The sequence below is a fragment of the Nothoprocta perdicaria genome, unplaced genomic scaffold (assembly GCF_003342845.1).
Source record: "Nothoprocta perdicaria isolate Ctin4 unplaced genomic scaffold, notPer1 scaffold_29, whole genome shotgun sequence".
Lineage (NCBI taxonomy): Eukaryota > Metazoa > Chordata > Aves > Tinamiformes > Tinamidae > Nothoprocta > Nothoprocta perdicaria.
Window position 1 is genome coordinate 2,967,918 of NW_020455521.1, and position 14,084 is coordinate 2,982,001.

The following is a 14,084-nucleotide window of genomic DNA, read 5'->3' on the forward strand; positions in this document are numbered from 1 at the left end:
TGATTTTAAAAGTGTCTTAACGTAGCACTGGTTAGGAAAGGCTAAACTGGATCCAAGCAGGTGGGCAAGATGGATTAGCAGAGATGCCCCAAGCACGAGCACGGCCCGGGCCCTGGGAACTCTCAGCGGATGGGTGGTTGCCAGCTCAGGCAAAGGGCAGAGCGGCTCAGGGCTGTTGCCGCCACAATTTTGGCTGATATTTCAGCATGATGCTTCCGAGTCCCATTTCAACCAAGTTGGCTCCAGATAAAGTGTTTGCTCTGCACAGAGATTTGCAATAGATTCATTGCTATATATTCATTCTGTGAATACACTGTGCAGGACTCCAGGCTACAGTGCCACTGGCACAGAGACACCTTCAAACTGGGAATCAAAAGCAACATGATTAAAYTGGAGATTCAGTGAAGCAATCTGAGCAGACCAATGCATCCATGTGCAGAGTCCAGCAAGCCCATGTCCCAGAACCAGTGTAACCATTCTAGGGTGACATGCACATTACTTAGCCCTTGATTAGTCCTGGCAGTGACTTCTCTGGGGTGAAATTTTCCTTTCTGCTTTCAGTTTTGCAGCAGTTTCAGGAGCTCTTGGTGAGCAGATGTCAGATGTCAGTTGGTGATTCTTACACTTCAGTCACTCCACTTTCTGTCCCTGATATACCAGGGGTGAGTGATGAGTGACTACAGGACAGGGAATGTGTTGCTGTGAGGTTTTTAACCTTTGTGGGTCCTGCAAGCTGCTATATGTTATAGTGAACAAGTTCACATCTGCAGAGGGAGTTGTGAATTTATACACTGTTATTTGACAGATCCTCAAGCTTATTAATTTCCAAATGTTATATAGTTTGTTATATTGTCTTTATATGGTGTCATTACAAGTTGGAATCTGATTTAACAACCATGAAAATCACAACAATATTAACAGCTGTACTATTCTATTAGCATATTTACCTAAAATAACTCAAAAGACTGCCCTGAGCAACTAATGCACTTTATCCTACAAAGAAAAATTACTCATATTAAATAAAAAGCTATAAATCAAAGTGCACAACCTTGGGAAAAGGATTGGAAGGGGTTTGAAAAAAACCTTTATATTTTTCCATTTGCCAATGTGAAACAACCATTCTTAATATCATAGAATTCACATAAGAATTAACTGACACAACAACTCTGACTTCAGTCTGATAACTGCATTAGCAGTTTTCAGTTAGTCTGTACAGTGAGTTGCATTTTTCTCGTCTGTTCAACTATCATTACTCTCTTTAGTCTCAGCTAAAATGGCAGATGTAAAYGGCAGATTTACAATAACTGGGTACTTGAGCACAACTGTGTTGGACTGCCCATGGTTTGCAGAAAGAAAGAGCACAAAGACTTGATAGTCTTTTGGGTAATGGCTAGAGCTATCATAATTTGCCTGAATTTGCCCTCACAAACAGCTCTTCAGTATAAAGATCTAACAGTGCTGAAAGAATAACTACAGACTATAAATATACCCATAAAACTTGTAGAAGGGATTGAGAATGACCTTAAAATAGTAATTAGTCTCTGCTACAAAAGCAGCACTGATTTCTGTTCATATGAGCAGAATTTTGCAGAATTACTGCCTTTACTCTGGGCTAAAATGGGTAGGTTAGTCTATTGGCCATCTTCTGCAGATGCAGTCTATGTGCAGAAGAGGCAAAGTAAAGTAAGTAAAACTCTCACTGTTCTCATAGGATTTAAGGCATTACTGGAAAATCTATTACTATAATCACTTGCTAAAACTTAATGCATACAAAGCTCCTCTTCCGGAGTATACAAAAGATAACATGTCATCTTATAAAACAAAATATTTTTTCTAGGTAGTACTAAGCATACAAGCATGCAGTGCATACAAGATGGACAGAAAAGAATGAAAATGCATGAGTCCTAAACACTGAAGGAGTTATAAAGCGGATAACAAAAAAGGCAATAACTCAGTTTCTATAATAGCTTTACTGAGCTCACAGAATACTCATTCTACTTTTGGATGACTTGGTCATGACCAGGTGGGCATTGAAACAGCAGCCTTCATTATTGTCTTCATAAAAAAGATCAAAATCTATTCATTATCCTGTAAACAGGACAGCTGAATAGAATGCAGAGAACCCATTATTAAACTATCGTTCTCATTAATTTCCAATTACATGAAGAACTGAGCACCCTTTCTTAGCTTTGTTTTTGATTTTTTAATGAATATGATGGAATTAACATTGCTCAGTTCAGTGGTTCACAGAATTGAGCAGAAATGTGCTGAGCTATAGAGGATCATGTGTTACTTGCTTTATGCAGGCATGAAGGGGCTTACTGATGCCACATGTGTGATAGGATTCCTCGTGCACAAGAGTTTTTAGGCTCCCATCCAGTAGTGTGGTGGGCAGGATTAGGAATCCAATTCTACAGAGCCATGTAGGTTGCCTCTCTTTGTGTGGATTAAGAACTATCTCAAAATGAGGTTATAGTTTTGAAATAGCTCCTTGTAATAACTTTCATATTTTGAATTGATTAAAGGCTTCTTCATGTTCACCCTACTAGGCAAAATACAGAACTTACATTTGGGCATTGCCGAGGTGCTTTCTGAGCTGAAGCTTAATCCTCCAAAAAGACACCAATAAGCTGACCACATGCAGCAGCTGGTTAAATTGGAAGTTTTTGAAAGTAACATGCTGAGAAAGCACTAGGGAATTACAGTAGCGATACTCATGTTTTTATACATTTGGACTGTAATGGAGTGGTATTCTTTTCAAAATAGATTGTGACAGGGCACAACATGTAGCAGTACCAGAAACATAATACAAAATAAGTACTTCAAAGACCTACTGTCAACCTGAACACATTTTATGAGATGATCTGTGATCCAGATGGTAGCGACGCTGAAGCTCTTATTTTTTTTTAGTGCTGTGGGAATAAAATACTGTGATTTGATGCCAGTGTGTGATCAATACACAAAAATGTTGGCAATATTTTGGAATACTGTGCATTCTTAACTGCATGACATGAAATTCAGTGATTAATAGTGGGTAGCTTTGWAGAATTACTGGAAAAAAAAGCTTCAATATTATTTTTCTTTGTAGTATGTTTCCATTCAATGAATTGGCAAAGAAATAACAATAAGAATTTACTGGTATGAATAACGTAACACTGGCACATTCTTTATAATCTTGTCCAACTGGCAGTCCTTGATTCCCTGCAGCATTACCTGGATTTCCACATACAAAAGCAAATGTATGATTTAAAATATTAATAAAGAAGACTTTTTTTTTTCAAGGTTATTCTACAGGGTAGCCACTGAATATCTAAGCAATTGCTCTTCTATAAGTCAGATTTTTCCAATCAATTAAAAATCTGCAAAAATTCTTCTACCTATTTTTAGGTAGGAAAGGAAGTAGGTAGAATAAAGCTCTGGGCAATAGTATTTTGTCCTTAAGAAATCCCTGCAGAGTTCATACACGCTTTTTATACATATTAATGATTAAGGAATTAAACATAAGCTGTTTAATAATTTTAAAAATATTAGAAATGTATAATATACTCTGCATGTCTGATGACACAGTTTATTAAGATGGCTTGACATTTTACAGGACATATTTCTATTTATATGTTCGGAAAATTGCCTCGGTTGAAAGTCTTTTTCCCCCATCCTGATTCTTATGTCTCCCAAAATAATTCAGCTAGTTCTGTGAATAAGGCAGCTGATGGGAAGCTTAGTGTACATGATTTTCTGTGCCCCTCATGTTAAAGCTTTCTTAAAATTGTTTCCATTGAACCCAGGTATTGGAAAAGAGAATTAACTATTTTGTCAAATGTGTCTACTGCTATTTTTACATAAATTGCTCAAATTTAGGATAATTGAAAAATTACAGTTTGCATATGACAAGTTAAGTCTTATATTTAACAGATCAGTTCTTTGGAAGTTCTTTCTCTCTTCTCTGGGAAAGTTCCAGAGGGGCTGAAGAAAACTTTGCACTTGCCCTCAAGCCCCAGGGCTGAAACAAGCGCACACATTCTCTGCAGTGCAGGTTAGCATCTCAGAATTGTCTTGGAAAATGCAAACTTTCTTATGAAACTATACTGAAAGAGCCAAAACATCTTCAGGACATCAAAATAGACTTAACCATCCAAAGGAAAGCACTCTAAAATGTGTATGGTGTGGATGCTGGGTTTGCAGCAGCAACAGTTTAGTTCTAGTGATCCATTCCTTTAGCCTGTCTCCAATTAGCTATTCCAGCTAACAGTGGTGGTAAAACTGTGGGAAACTCATTTCATGAAATGCTAATGGGAAAAAAAAAATATCTGCCATGGTAAGCAAATCTGGGTTGGAATTAAGATGGAGGAAAATGCAAAGAGGAGACATACCTGAGTACTAGGAAGTATGGGAGAACCAATAAGGGCAGAGATGGATTAGTGCTTAGAACCAAGCATGGGTGTAAGATGCAAGACTAGGAGGCACAAACTTTAAATAAATAATTAGTGGGGTACAAATGGTAGCTAGTTAACTGAGAAGAGTGAAAGGTAGAAGACTTGATGTTAGGGAAGAAATAGGACTAGGAAAAATGAAAGAAAATGTACTGTGATAGTGTTGAGGTTAGTGGGGACAGGTAGTCCATAGCCATTGCTAGCACATACTCCCCAGAACCCAGGATCAAACCTCGAATTCCAGCATCTTATAATTCCTGGGTGTTTGTGGTTGCTGTGCAGTGCCCTACTTCTCTACTCCTTTTAGATTTCTGACATTCTTCTAACCTATGGATTTTCTTGCAATATCTGAGATGGATTTTATTTCCCAAGTCTACTCTAATCTCAGTTTAGCCTAAAGACAATGTTCTTTCAAGGCTGGTGCTGTCAATGTGATTTCTGTTCTCTTTCGTGGCATTTGAACTTAAAGGAAGGCTCATAATTATATAACTCTCTCAGCAATACTCCTGCTCTGTGCAGCATGGAATGCCAGAAGATTAAAACCAAAATTCCACAGGTGTATAAAAATTGTAGTTCCATTAGAAATATTCACTATTCACTATTTAGAATTCTTAATATTAGTAAAATCTTTTAGTAAATTAAAAATACTTATAGCCTCAAAGCAAATCAAGCAATGTCCTTTTTCTGTTCCAAATTCAATAAATGTAAATATTGCACTTGATAGCTAACATGACTGATCTTGACATCTGTAGTGGATGGATGGTCTGCATTCAGGCTGTTAACTGCTAGGTATATTATAAATAATGATAACAAAATGTTGTCACTATACCATAAATCCCTTCATCTTCTTTTCTCTGAGTAGCAGCTGCTAGAATGTTCATATACTTAGAAATTCGCTTAGTTTAGAAAAATTGCAGCATTCAAAAACACCTTAAAAATAGTAACTGGCTCTTATCAGTGTATGAAAGAATCTATGTATATCTACATGTGTTATTAATAGTGCAAAGGGTGCTTAATTTTACTGAATCTGCATACAACTATCCTACTTTCCAGCTATGTGACAGTGACTTTTGGAATAGCAATAGTGAGGAAGGCCTGGAAATTCAATCTCAACTCTGTCTTCTGATTGCACACTTATATCTTACATGCTTTATGGAAAGGAGACATGCAGGGAGACCAGAGCTTTCTTTGGAAGTTACTAGATATTCAGAGCTGATGTGGAGCTGTCTTATGTCACCTTCAGTTGTCTTCATGCCAGGACATTATTGGCCTCATGACTGTGGGTATCTGATTATAAAAGAGCCAGAAAACTTATTCAGTTGTGATATAAACAAAATCACACAGGTAGTCATAAATAAAAAGAACATTTTCATGTGCCTGGGAGGATCTATCAGTGTTAGCCGTAGTTCTTCATGTTCTTCTCGAATATGTTCTTAAGAGTATATGGTGTTTAAATACAAAGGAGCACTTGAACTGCAGCCTGAGTCCTGGGGATTGCTAGCAACTTTCTGCTCTGCATAAGGGAAAAGAAAACAGACATTTTGTCAGAGTACCCATGTACCCAGAACAGTGTTATGTACTAGGGGAAAATAGAGACTTGAGGGCCGGCTAGAGCAGCCCTACCAGGCCTTAGGACAGTCTACACCTCTTCCAGCAAACGCTTTACAAGGCCTGAGCACCTAAGCAAACTTCCACTTTCTACGTATTGACTTGGGCAGCCCATCAAAACCCAAAGGAGCCAGAAGGTCCCAGAACCGTGTCACGTTCTTCTAAATCATTTGGGAGACCTCTAGTGGGCCTCCCTCCTTGCTGTTTCTTCTGGAGCTCCCAGAGCCTCCATGAAGCTGAGCTTGTACTTAGCGTGGACCACTTGCATGCAGTTAATCAAATACTTCAAATCTAAATGTGACTGTTTTAAACCCAGTGTTAATAAGTGTGAATTATACAATTGTACAATAAGGACTTTGGTTCTCAAACATTTGAGTCATTCTGGAAAATGATTGCTTAAGCTATGCAACACTGAGCAGAACAACGTCAATGTGTTTAGATGTAGATGTCCAAATATTTATCTTCAGGTGTCACAAGTCTCAAGTCACAAGACTAAAATGAAAATACTTTAGTGTTTTGAAATAGAAATAAATGCAACCTTACTAACTTGTGGTCCAAGTGACCAAATTTCCTTCAGAGACCTTTTATTTTTACTATGTTTGAGAAGCCACACTGCACAATCATCAGCTTAGCTGAAGCCTCCTTGAACTTCATTTGTTTTCCTCATTATGTTTTAGAATGTTACATAGAAACTGCATCACAAGCCTTCAATTTGTGCACAGATTCAGAAGGAATGAACAAAAAAGCTGAAATACCACAATTAAATAGGCAGTTAAGGGGAACATGTAACAACTACCAATGATGATTCTTGAGGATGAGTTTCATAACATAATTCATTACTTTTCCGCTGCTTAGTGGTAAATAACATGTCATTCTCACTTGCAGCTTTTCAATGTTCCTCCAAGAGCAGTATTCTCTATTTTAGACTCTGAAGGGACCGCGCACATTCAGCAAACTATCTAGTAAATGACTGATTCCAAAACACAGAAATAATGAGCTAGTTGTATTTGTGGTAGAAAGGACAGATTAGATTGGCTGCCTTCATGTATCTCCCAAGATATAAATAGGACTCTTTATTTATTAAGAGTAATACCCATATAAATCCACTGCACAATGTTTACTACTACTTCCCTTACAAAAGGACTTTCTAATGCAAGAATCAGATTTTCCATAAGATTTGATGTGAAGCCTCTTTATCTGACATTAGTGAGATTAGATGTACTGTGTGTTTATTTGTACAAACATCTCATTTTCTATTGCTTGGTGATCATGAGAGCAGAATATTGTTTTGTTGCTCTTCTTAAAGACAATTAGTGTCCATTGCAGTCTCAGTCCACGTACTTTATCACACATCCTTACAAGATTTTTTTGGAAATATAATATTCAAGTATTAAGTATTTAAAGATTTCTTTGGACAATTAAAAATAAATCCATAACATGAACACAAATATTTAAACCTCAACTCTCTTATGCCAGCAGTACATTTATATGTAATGACACTGAAATCAAGAGAATCTAGCACAAAAGCAGACATTTGTCTGTGTGTCTGGGTGATCAGGTGTTTATTACTTTTAAATTACATGCTAAATTTTGCAAAATGCTCATTTTTCTTTGATATGATTTCACAAAGAATATATAAGTGCATATATCAATTGGTATTTTTTAATTCCTCATAGGAAGTGAGACAAGGAGTGGGAACACAAAAGGATCAATCTTCTTTACCTAACAGTGGTTCTTAATTCTGCAAACAGGCATGAAATGCCTAATTCTAACTTTTGTGGGACTTGAATTTGATAGAATTAATTGTGGAGTTATGCACTTCCTGGAGCATCTCTGTTCAGTGGCATCTCATCCATAAAAGGGGGTTTATGTCAGCCTTTTCTTTTTTTTCTCCCAAATATTGTATTCTGCCCCTGGAAGAGAAATGCTTATATCACTGGGGAGGGAGAAGGAGGAATCTTTCTGAGGACCGCAGAGCTTCCTTGCTTCCTTGCAGAGCTTGCTCGGAGTATCTAAAACCCATGGGAGCAAGGTGAACCTGTTGGTATCAGCTCAACTCATAAAGGACAGAACATGAACTTCCCTGCATCTCACCAATTCCAATGCACCAATTCCAAATTCAGTAATTCATTAAATTAATTATAGTAATCACAAAGAAAGCCTTTTTGTTTCAACAATTTTTATAGTTATCACCACAACAAGACCCTGGAATCCCGAAAGAATAAATTTCCATTGTTTTCTTGGGGGACTTGGTCTCAGTAACATTATTTCTGGAAGTGGTACAGAACAAATTCCTCTGGAGAGATCTAGATAATTAGAATTTTATTTCAGAACAGGAAAAATCATTTATAAAATTGTAAATGATGATAAAAAAAGAATTATAAATCAATTTGACAAGGACAAAACAGTGTTATGTCTCTCAAACAATTTGAAGATGACAATTAATGTAGAAATGCCTGTTGTAATATTCAAAATACTTGATACACAACTGAATAACTGTATTAAAAAATTATCCAAAATTCAAAGTACTACAAACACCATCAAAAGTCTGCAAAATGTAAGCAAAGTGGCTGTGAGAAGCAACRAGGCATGGTAATACACTGGGATCCAAAAGACAAAGAAGACCTAAATGTACATCTGAGCATGGAGAAAAGTGGGAAGTAGAAGGCTGTGTGTGGCTTGTGATACCTATTATGGATAAATAATCTGCTTTAGTCATGTAATCCAGCCTTCACCTGGAATATGGCACAGTTGGTTGTCCTGCCTCAAATAAAATATAGCAGAAATAAATGGCGCTTAGAAATGCTTAAATATGATAAGTTTGAAAGATATGATAAGGTTATAATACGGAAAATGAACAGARTAGAGAAGTTAAATTGTTTATATTAACCTATTCTCCTACTTCAAGCACATAAATATACCTAATGAAACTGAAAAGTATAAAATAGAATATAAGCATAGATATCTGGTAATAAATGCTCAGTCTGAATTTCAGAGAAGATTGGACTTTTACAAGCAATTGCTTATTAACACACTCAATCTTTTGTATGGGATTAACAACAAAAGTATTTTTGAAAGGGATGTAGATTCTTGTGATCAAAATTATACCCTCATCTGTAGTTAGTGAAGGTTGAGAATAAAAGCTCCCTCTCCAGACAGTGTTATTCCATATTCATCCACTATGGGGTTTCTTGCATTTTCCTTTGAAATGTCAGAGCCAGGAAGCCAGATGAAACACTGGTCTGATGAAGCCTAGATTCTGAAAGCTGTAGAGTATGTTCGCCGTTTTAGCCTTCATATAGGCAGCTTGAGACATCATATAGGTCCAAAAACTTATCATCCATTTCCTTAAATACAAAGACGCTTCTAAAAAAATTTTAAGAAATGGACATTAAGCTACAGTGCAGTATTTAGTTTATTTGATTGCAAGAAAACACAGCTTGTCATCCTCAAGGTAAAAGATCTGGGAGTAGTACATTTTAATTTTCCTGCCATTTTAAATAACAAAAATGAAAAACAACAGAGAGTAAATAATAATAATAGTAAAATAATGAACACAGTCAGCTTTCTTCCGTAGCTTGCTTTCTTCACACTCTGTACGGGGAGGATTGCAATATGTTTTGTGATTACCTCTCAAAACACTKTTTACCTTGGATAAAGCTTTCAGTTGCTGCTAGAATATGTGACTTGTTGGGAACAGAGGGGAGTTTGTCATTTCTTGAGGGTTGCTTTGGCTGAGAAGGTAGAAGAGCTAGATCAAGGGGTAAGAAATCTAGAGAATGGACAAACTTAACCAGTGCAGACTCCCTTCTTATCTGGCTTATCTTGCCCACGTGCTGAGTGGGACCTCTGAAAATCTCTTAGTTGAGGAGAAAGTTTCATCCTCCCCATCACTTCTCCCACAGTCCCACTATTTAGCTGGTGCTCRGTCTCATTACCCAGACCCCGTCACACTGTGATGAGTTTGAACCCCTTTCCAAAGAGCTTGGAAAGTTTTCTTGGCTCTAGCGAATGAGTTTGGACTCGTCTTTATCCTGATGGTTGCTGCTCTGCATCAGTCCTCCCAGGCCTCCCTAAAGCTAAAGCTGATGGGAGGATGCTTCTCTCCGCACGTTCGGTTGGGGCTGTTGGAGGAGTAATGGCAGAAAAGCCATTCCCGAGCGCGCCCGCTCTAGGGACACACTGAGGGCTGCCCAGTCCTCCATCGAGAGCGAAGCAGCGCTGCGGAGCGAGCACGCGGCCGCGGCGCCCGCGCCCCCGCACCTGCCGCCTCTGCCCCACCCCCGGACCAACGGCCGCCGCTTCCCCCCCGCCAGCCCAACGGCCGCCCGCGCGGCACCGGCTGCCTCCCTCCTCCCTCCTTTCCCCGGCGCCGGCCGCGCGGAGAAGGGACGAGGCCGGCGCGAGCGCTCCGGAGCAAGGGGAGCCAGAAGGGAGGAGTTTCGGGAGCCAGAAAAGGGTTCCTGGGAAAGGCAGTTCGGGAGCGAGGTGCCGTGGGCGAGCGGAGCGGTGCAGCCGCCGGCGCTGCCCGGCCGCTTTTCACTAACTTCTCCCCCAGCGAAAACTTGTGGCGCTGCAAAAGCTCCAACCAGGTGCGGGGCGGCGCGGGGGCGAGAGCGGGACAGGGGGCCGCGGGGCAGCCCCGCCGCCCTCCCGCGCCGAGGGGCCGCGGCGGCGGCCGGGGAGGTGCGAGGCGCTGCCCGAGGCCGGGGCGAGGGAGGCATCTCCCCGGCAGCGCGGCCTCCGCGCTCCCCGCCTCCACGCTGGCCGTCCCCCCGGCCCTGCCTCCCGCGCCGCCGGCCCTGCCTCCCAGCCCGCGCCCGGCCGCGCCGCTGCTCCCCGGCTGACAGGTGCGCGCTCGTCCGCGGCAGCAGGGCCCGCTCGCCCCCGCCTCGCCCGCCCCGGCGCTGCCCCGCATTGTTTAGTCCTCGGGAAGCTGGGCTGGGGCCAGGTTCTGCTTTGATCCTCGAGAGAGAGAGGGGGGAAAGAAAGCCAAAGGAAAACAAAACCTGGAGACGCAGAAAAAGGCTCTAGGAAAAAGTTTTGGATGGGATTATGTGGAAACTACCCTGCGGTTGTGTGCTGCCAGCGCGGGCTCAGTGCTGCCTTCCCCGCCGCKGCGCAGCCCGGCGCCCCTGAGAGCCGCGCGGGCCCCGGCGCCGCTCCGCAAGTGCCCGCTGCGCGTGAGCCGCTCGCCCCGCCGGCCAGATGCTCCTCGTGGCGCTGCTCGTGCTGACGTGCGGCCCGGCCGGCCCCGGCGCCGCCGCCGAGTCCGACCTGGGCAGCAAGTTCCCCTTCGCCGGCGCCAAGGAGCACAACGGTAAGGGCCGCGGGACAGGGCCCTCCGCGCGGGTGCGTGGGTGTCCCCTGCGCGGCGGGAAGGAGCGGGAGCCGCAGCGCGTCGCGGCGGGCGGCTGTGCGGCCCCGCGGGGAGCAGGGCGGCGGGAGCGGCCGGGCAGCCGCTCCGGAGGCTCCCCGTCCCGTCCCGGCGCGGCGCTGCCGTCCCGCCTCCCTTCTGCAGTTCATATTTTTATTTTGTGTTCGTGTACCCTCTCCGCTTGGCCCTCGCGGGTTGGGGTTTTTGTGCCTCTCCCTGAATGAGGGCTATTTTGTATGGGCTGGAAACGAGCTAATCCTGCATAGGAAATGAGAATTACTTTCAACTTTAAAGTGTACCTGAAATGTTTAGAAAGCTCTCCAGTGCAAGCTCCCTTGGGCTGGGGTTGTGCGGAGCTGGTGAAAGGCTCCTTTCATGCAGCAGGGGCAGCTTCAGGGTGTGTAATTTGCTTAGCCTCTGAACTCCATATGATTTACATTATTCAGATTTTTAAGCGCCTTTCCTCTTGATCTGTTGTTATGAAGTCATTTTAAAGAATATTTTACAAACTGAAACACTATATACTACATGAAACCACGCTTAGTGTGGAACATCTAAAATTAGGGCTGTTAGCATATATTCATGGAAACCGTGGTGCATAATGTAGGGAAAAATATTTTACTAGTTTGCACGTCAGCTGGAATGAAATTTCTCTCTGGGCACAACCCAACACAAAAGGACAAGCTGAGAGCTCCCGAACTCCTGTGCGCTATAGTAAAGTGAAGCAAAGAAATGCAGATTCAAGGCTAGTTCTGTTCTTTCAACTTTGAACTCGGGACTCCCTTGATAAAAGTAGTATATGCCATGTCTTTTAACAGAAAGTGAAGATTTGGAGGCTTTGCAAACATTATGAGTYAGAAGAATATGTAATATGCTATCAAATTTAGCAGGAGAGATTGCTGCTTCTGTGGCTTGCTAACGTGATGATATATGGCACCTGCAGACTGCCAGAGCTGCTGATCAAAGAGCCGTGCAGGGATCAATCTCTAATCAGAGCAGCTGTGAAGGGCCCAAGAAAAGTGATCAAAAGACTCAGAAACTCAACTATTCTGACAGGAAACCAATCAGACTTTGTGCACAGGGCAGGAAATTATGTACTCTGTAGGAGAAGAGAGAACACTCCCTTTTTACTCTTTCCCAGTTTATCTGACTTTTAGAGGCTTTAGGGCACCAGATTTTGGCAAAAAATGCTGTAGCACTAATGTACCAGAAATGTATGTTGTTATGTTTCCTGCTATCACACGGTGTACATGTGAAGCATCTTGACGTACACGGGATTACCAGTGCTGAATCTCGTGGGGCTTGGAAGGAGAGCCAGGAATTGTCAGCCTGCCAGAGGCAGCTGGTTGTGCACTAACGTGCCTGGGCCTTAAAAGGTCACCAAGGCCTCGCAACCGCAGTGTAACAGTAACGTCCAGAGGGCACGCCGAATGGGACAGAAGCAAAACTGATATAAACTGGTCTAAGTATGTATGACACTATGTGCTCCCTTCTGTTTGCATACATCAGAAATGCAGCTGCTTCAGGTCAAGCTTCAACTGGTTTTCAGTGCAGTTTGGCATGCTGTAAGATGCAGTCACTAGGTCATATCCAGGAGAAAATTAGTGTCCTCAGTTGCATTCTGTACTGGTTTATACCTTGCTATAATATGGATTGGAACTGTTGTTCATTTGAAATTTGCTTTCTAGTTGCACAACTGTTAAACTTGCTTTAAAATAATAAAGACAAGTTTAAGTACAGCTAAGTATGAATCCCTGACTTTTTTCTTAACTTATTTTAACTATTTGGGGGATCAGTAACACTGGTCAAACCAGTTCTTACTTGATTTAATTAGAGTGATTTTTACACTCTACTGCAATCTAAAGGTTGTACAGCTTTTAGCTAGAGGCAGGTTAGAACTCCCTGGAGTTTTGAGTATGAGATGTAGCAGTTCACATGCCAAGTAAGCTTTGGTAAAGAGAGAGAGAGAGAGAGAGAGAGAGAGATTTTTCATTCACACAGTCTACAGTAAAAATTCTGTCTTGTAAAGCTGCTAAACGGCCAAGAAGTTTTGCCCTAGAATGGAATTACAGTGTTATTCAACTGTACCATGGGAGTGCAATAGCTGCTGGTTCAAGGTAACACTGAAGATGCCTGTGAGTAGTTATTAAGTCAGTGAGACTACTCGGGTGACCAAAGTGAACATGGGCCTCACAAATTTTTTGTTTCATAGTTAAAGCTTTTTTATTGATTAATTAAATGATTGCTGCCTTTAGAATTGCAATTTGACCCAACTTGCTTTATTTACTAGAGGCAAGCATAAGGCGTTCTCTCGTTTCTGTTGTATAGTGTGATTTTAGACAGTGATTTCCTAGGGTAAATATTTATTTGTAATCGTAAATAAAACATTCTTAGAACAGTATTTTGCTGCTACCTCCTAGGAATTCAGTGTGATGGTTGCTGTGGGGCCAGTATAGTTTCATTTGAAACCACTTGAAACTACCTCCTTGTTTCTGTTGGCCCTCTGTTTTAGTTGGGCTTTCTCTAAGAAAAGGTATATTTATAAACTCTTTTTGACAGCAAGAGRTTACAAATATTTTTCTCAAGTATTTATTCAGTTGAATTACAAATAGAAACCATGAAGATAAATACATCTTTTTCATCTGGAGGATCAAAGTAGTCTAAGCAAC

At 41.5% G+C, this 14,084-nt stretch overlaps 1 protein-coding gene across 1 annotated transcript in view; it reads left to right on the plus strand.

Annotated features, from left to right (window-relative positions):
- Positions 1 to 11,246: 11,246 nt before the first annotated feature.
- Positions 11,247 to 14,084, plus strand: part of PDGFC (platelet derived growth factor C) — a 105,267-nt gene continuing 102,429 nt past the window's right edge. Inside the window, exon 1 of the mRNA XM_026041701.1 lies at positions 11,247 to 11,358. Within this exon, the coding sequence (XP_025897486.1) occupies positions 11,247 to 11,358 (112 nt within the window). The remainder of the gene's footprint in view (positions 11,359 to 14,084) is intronic.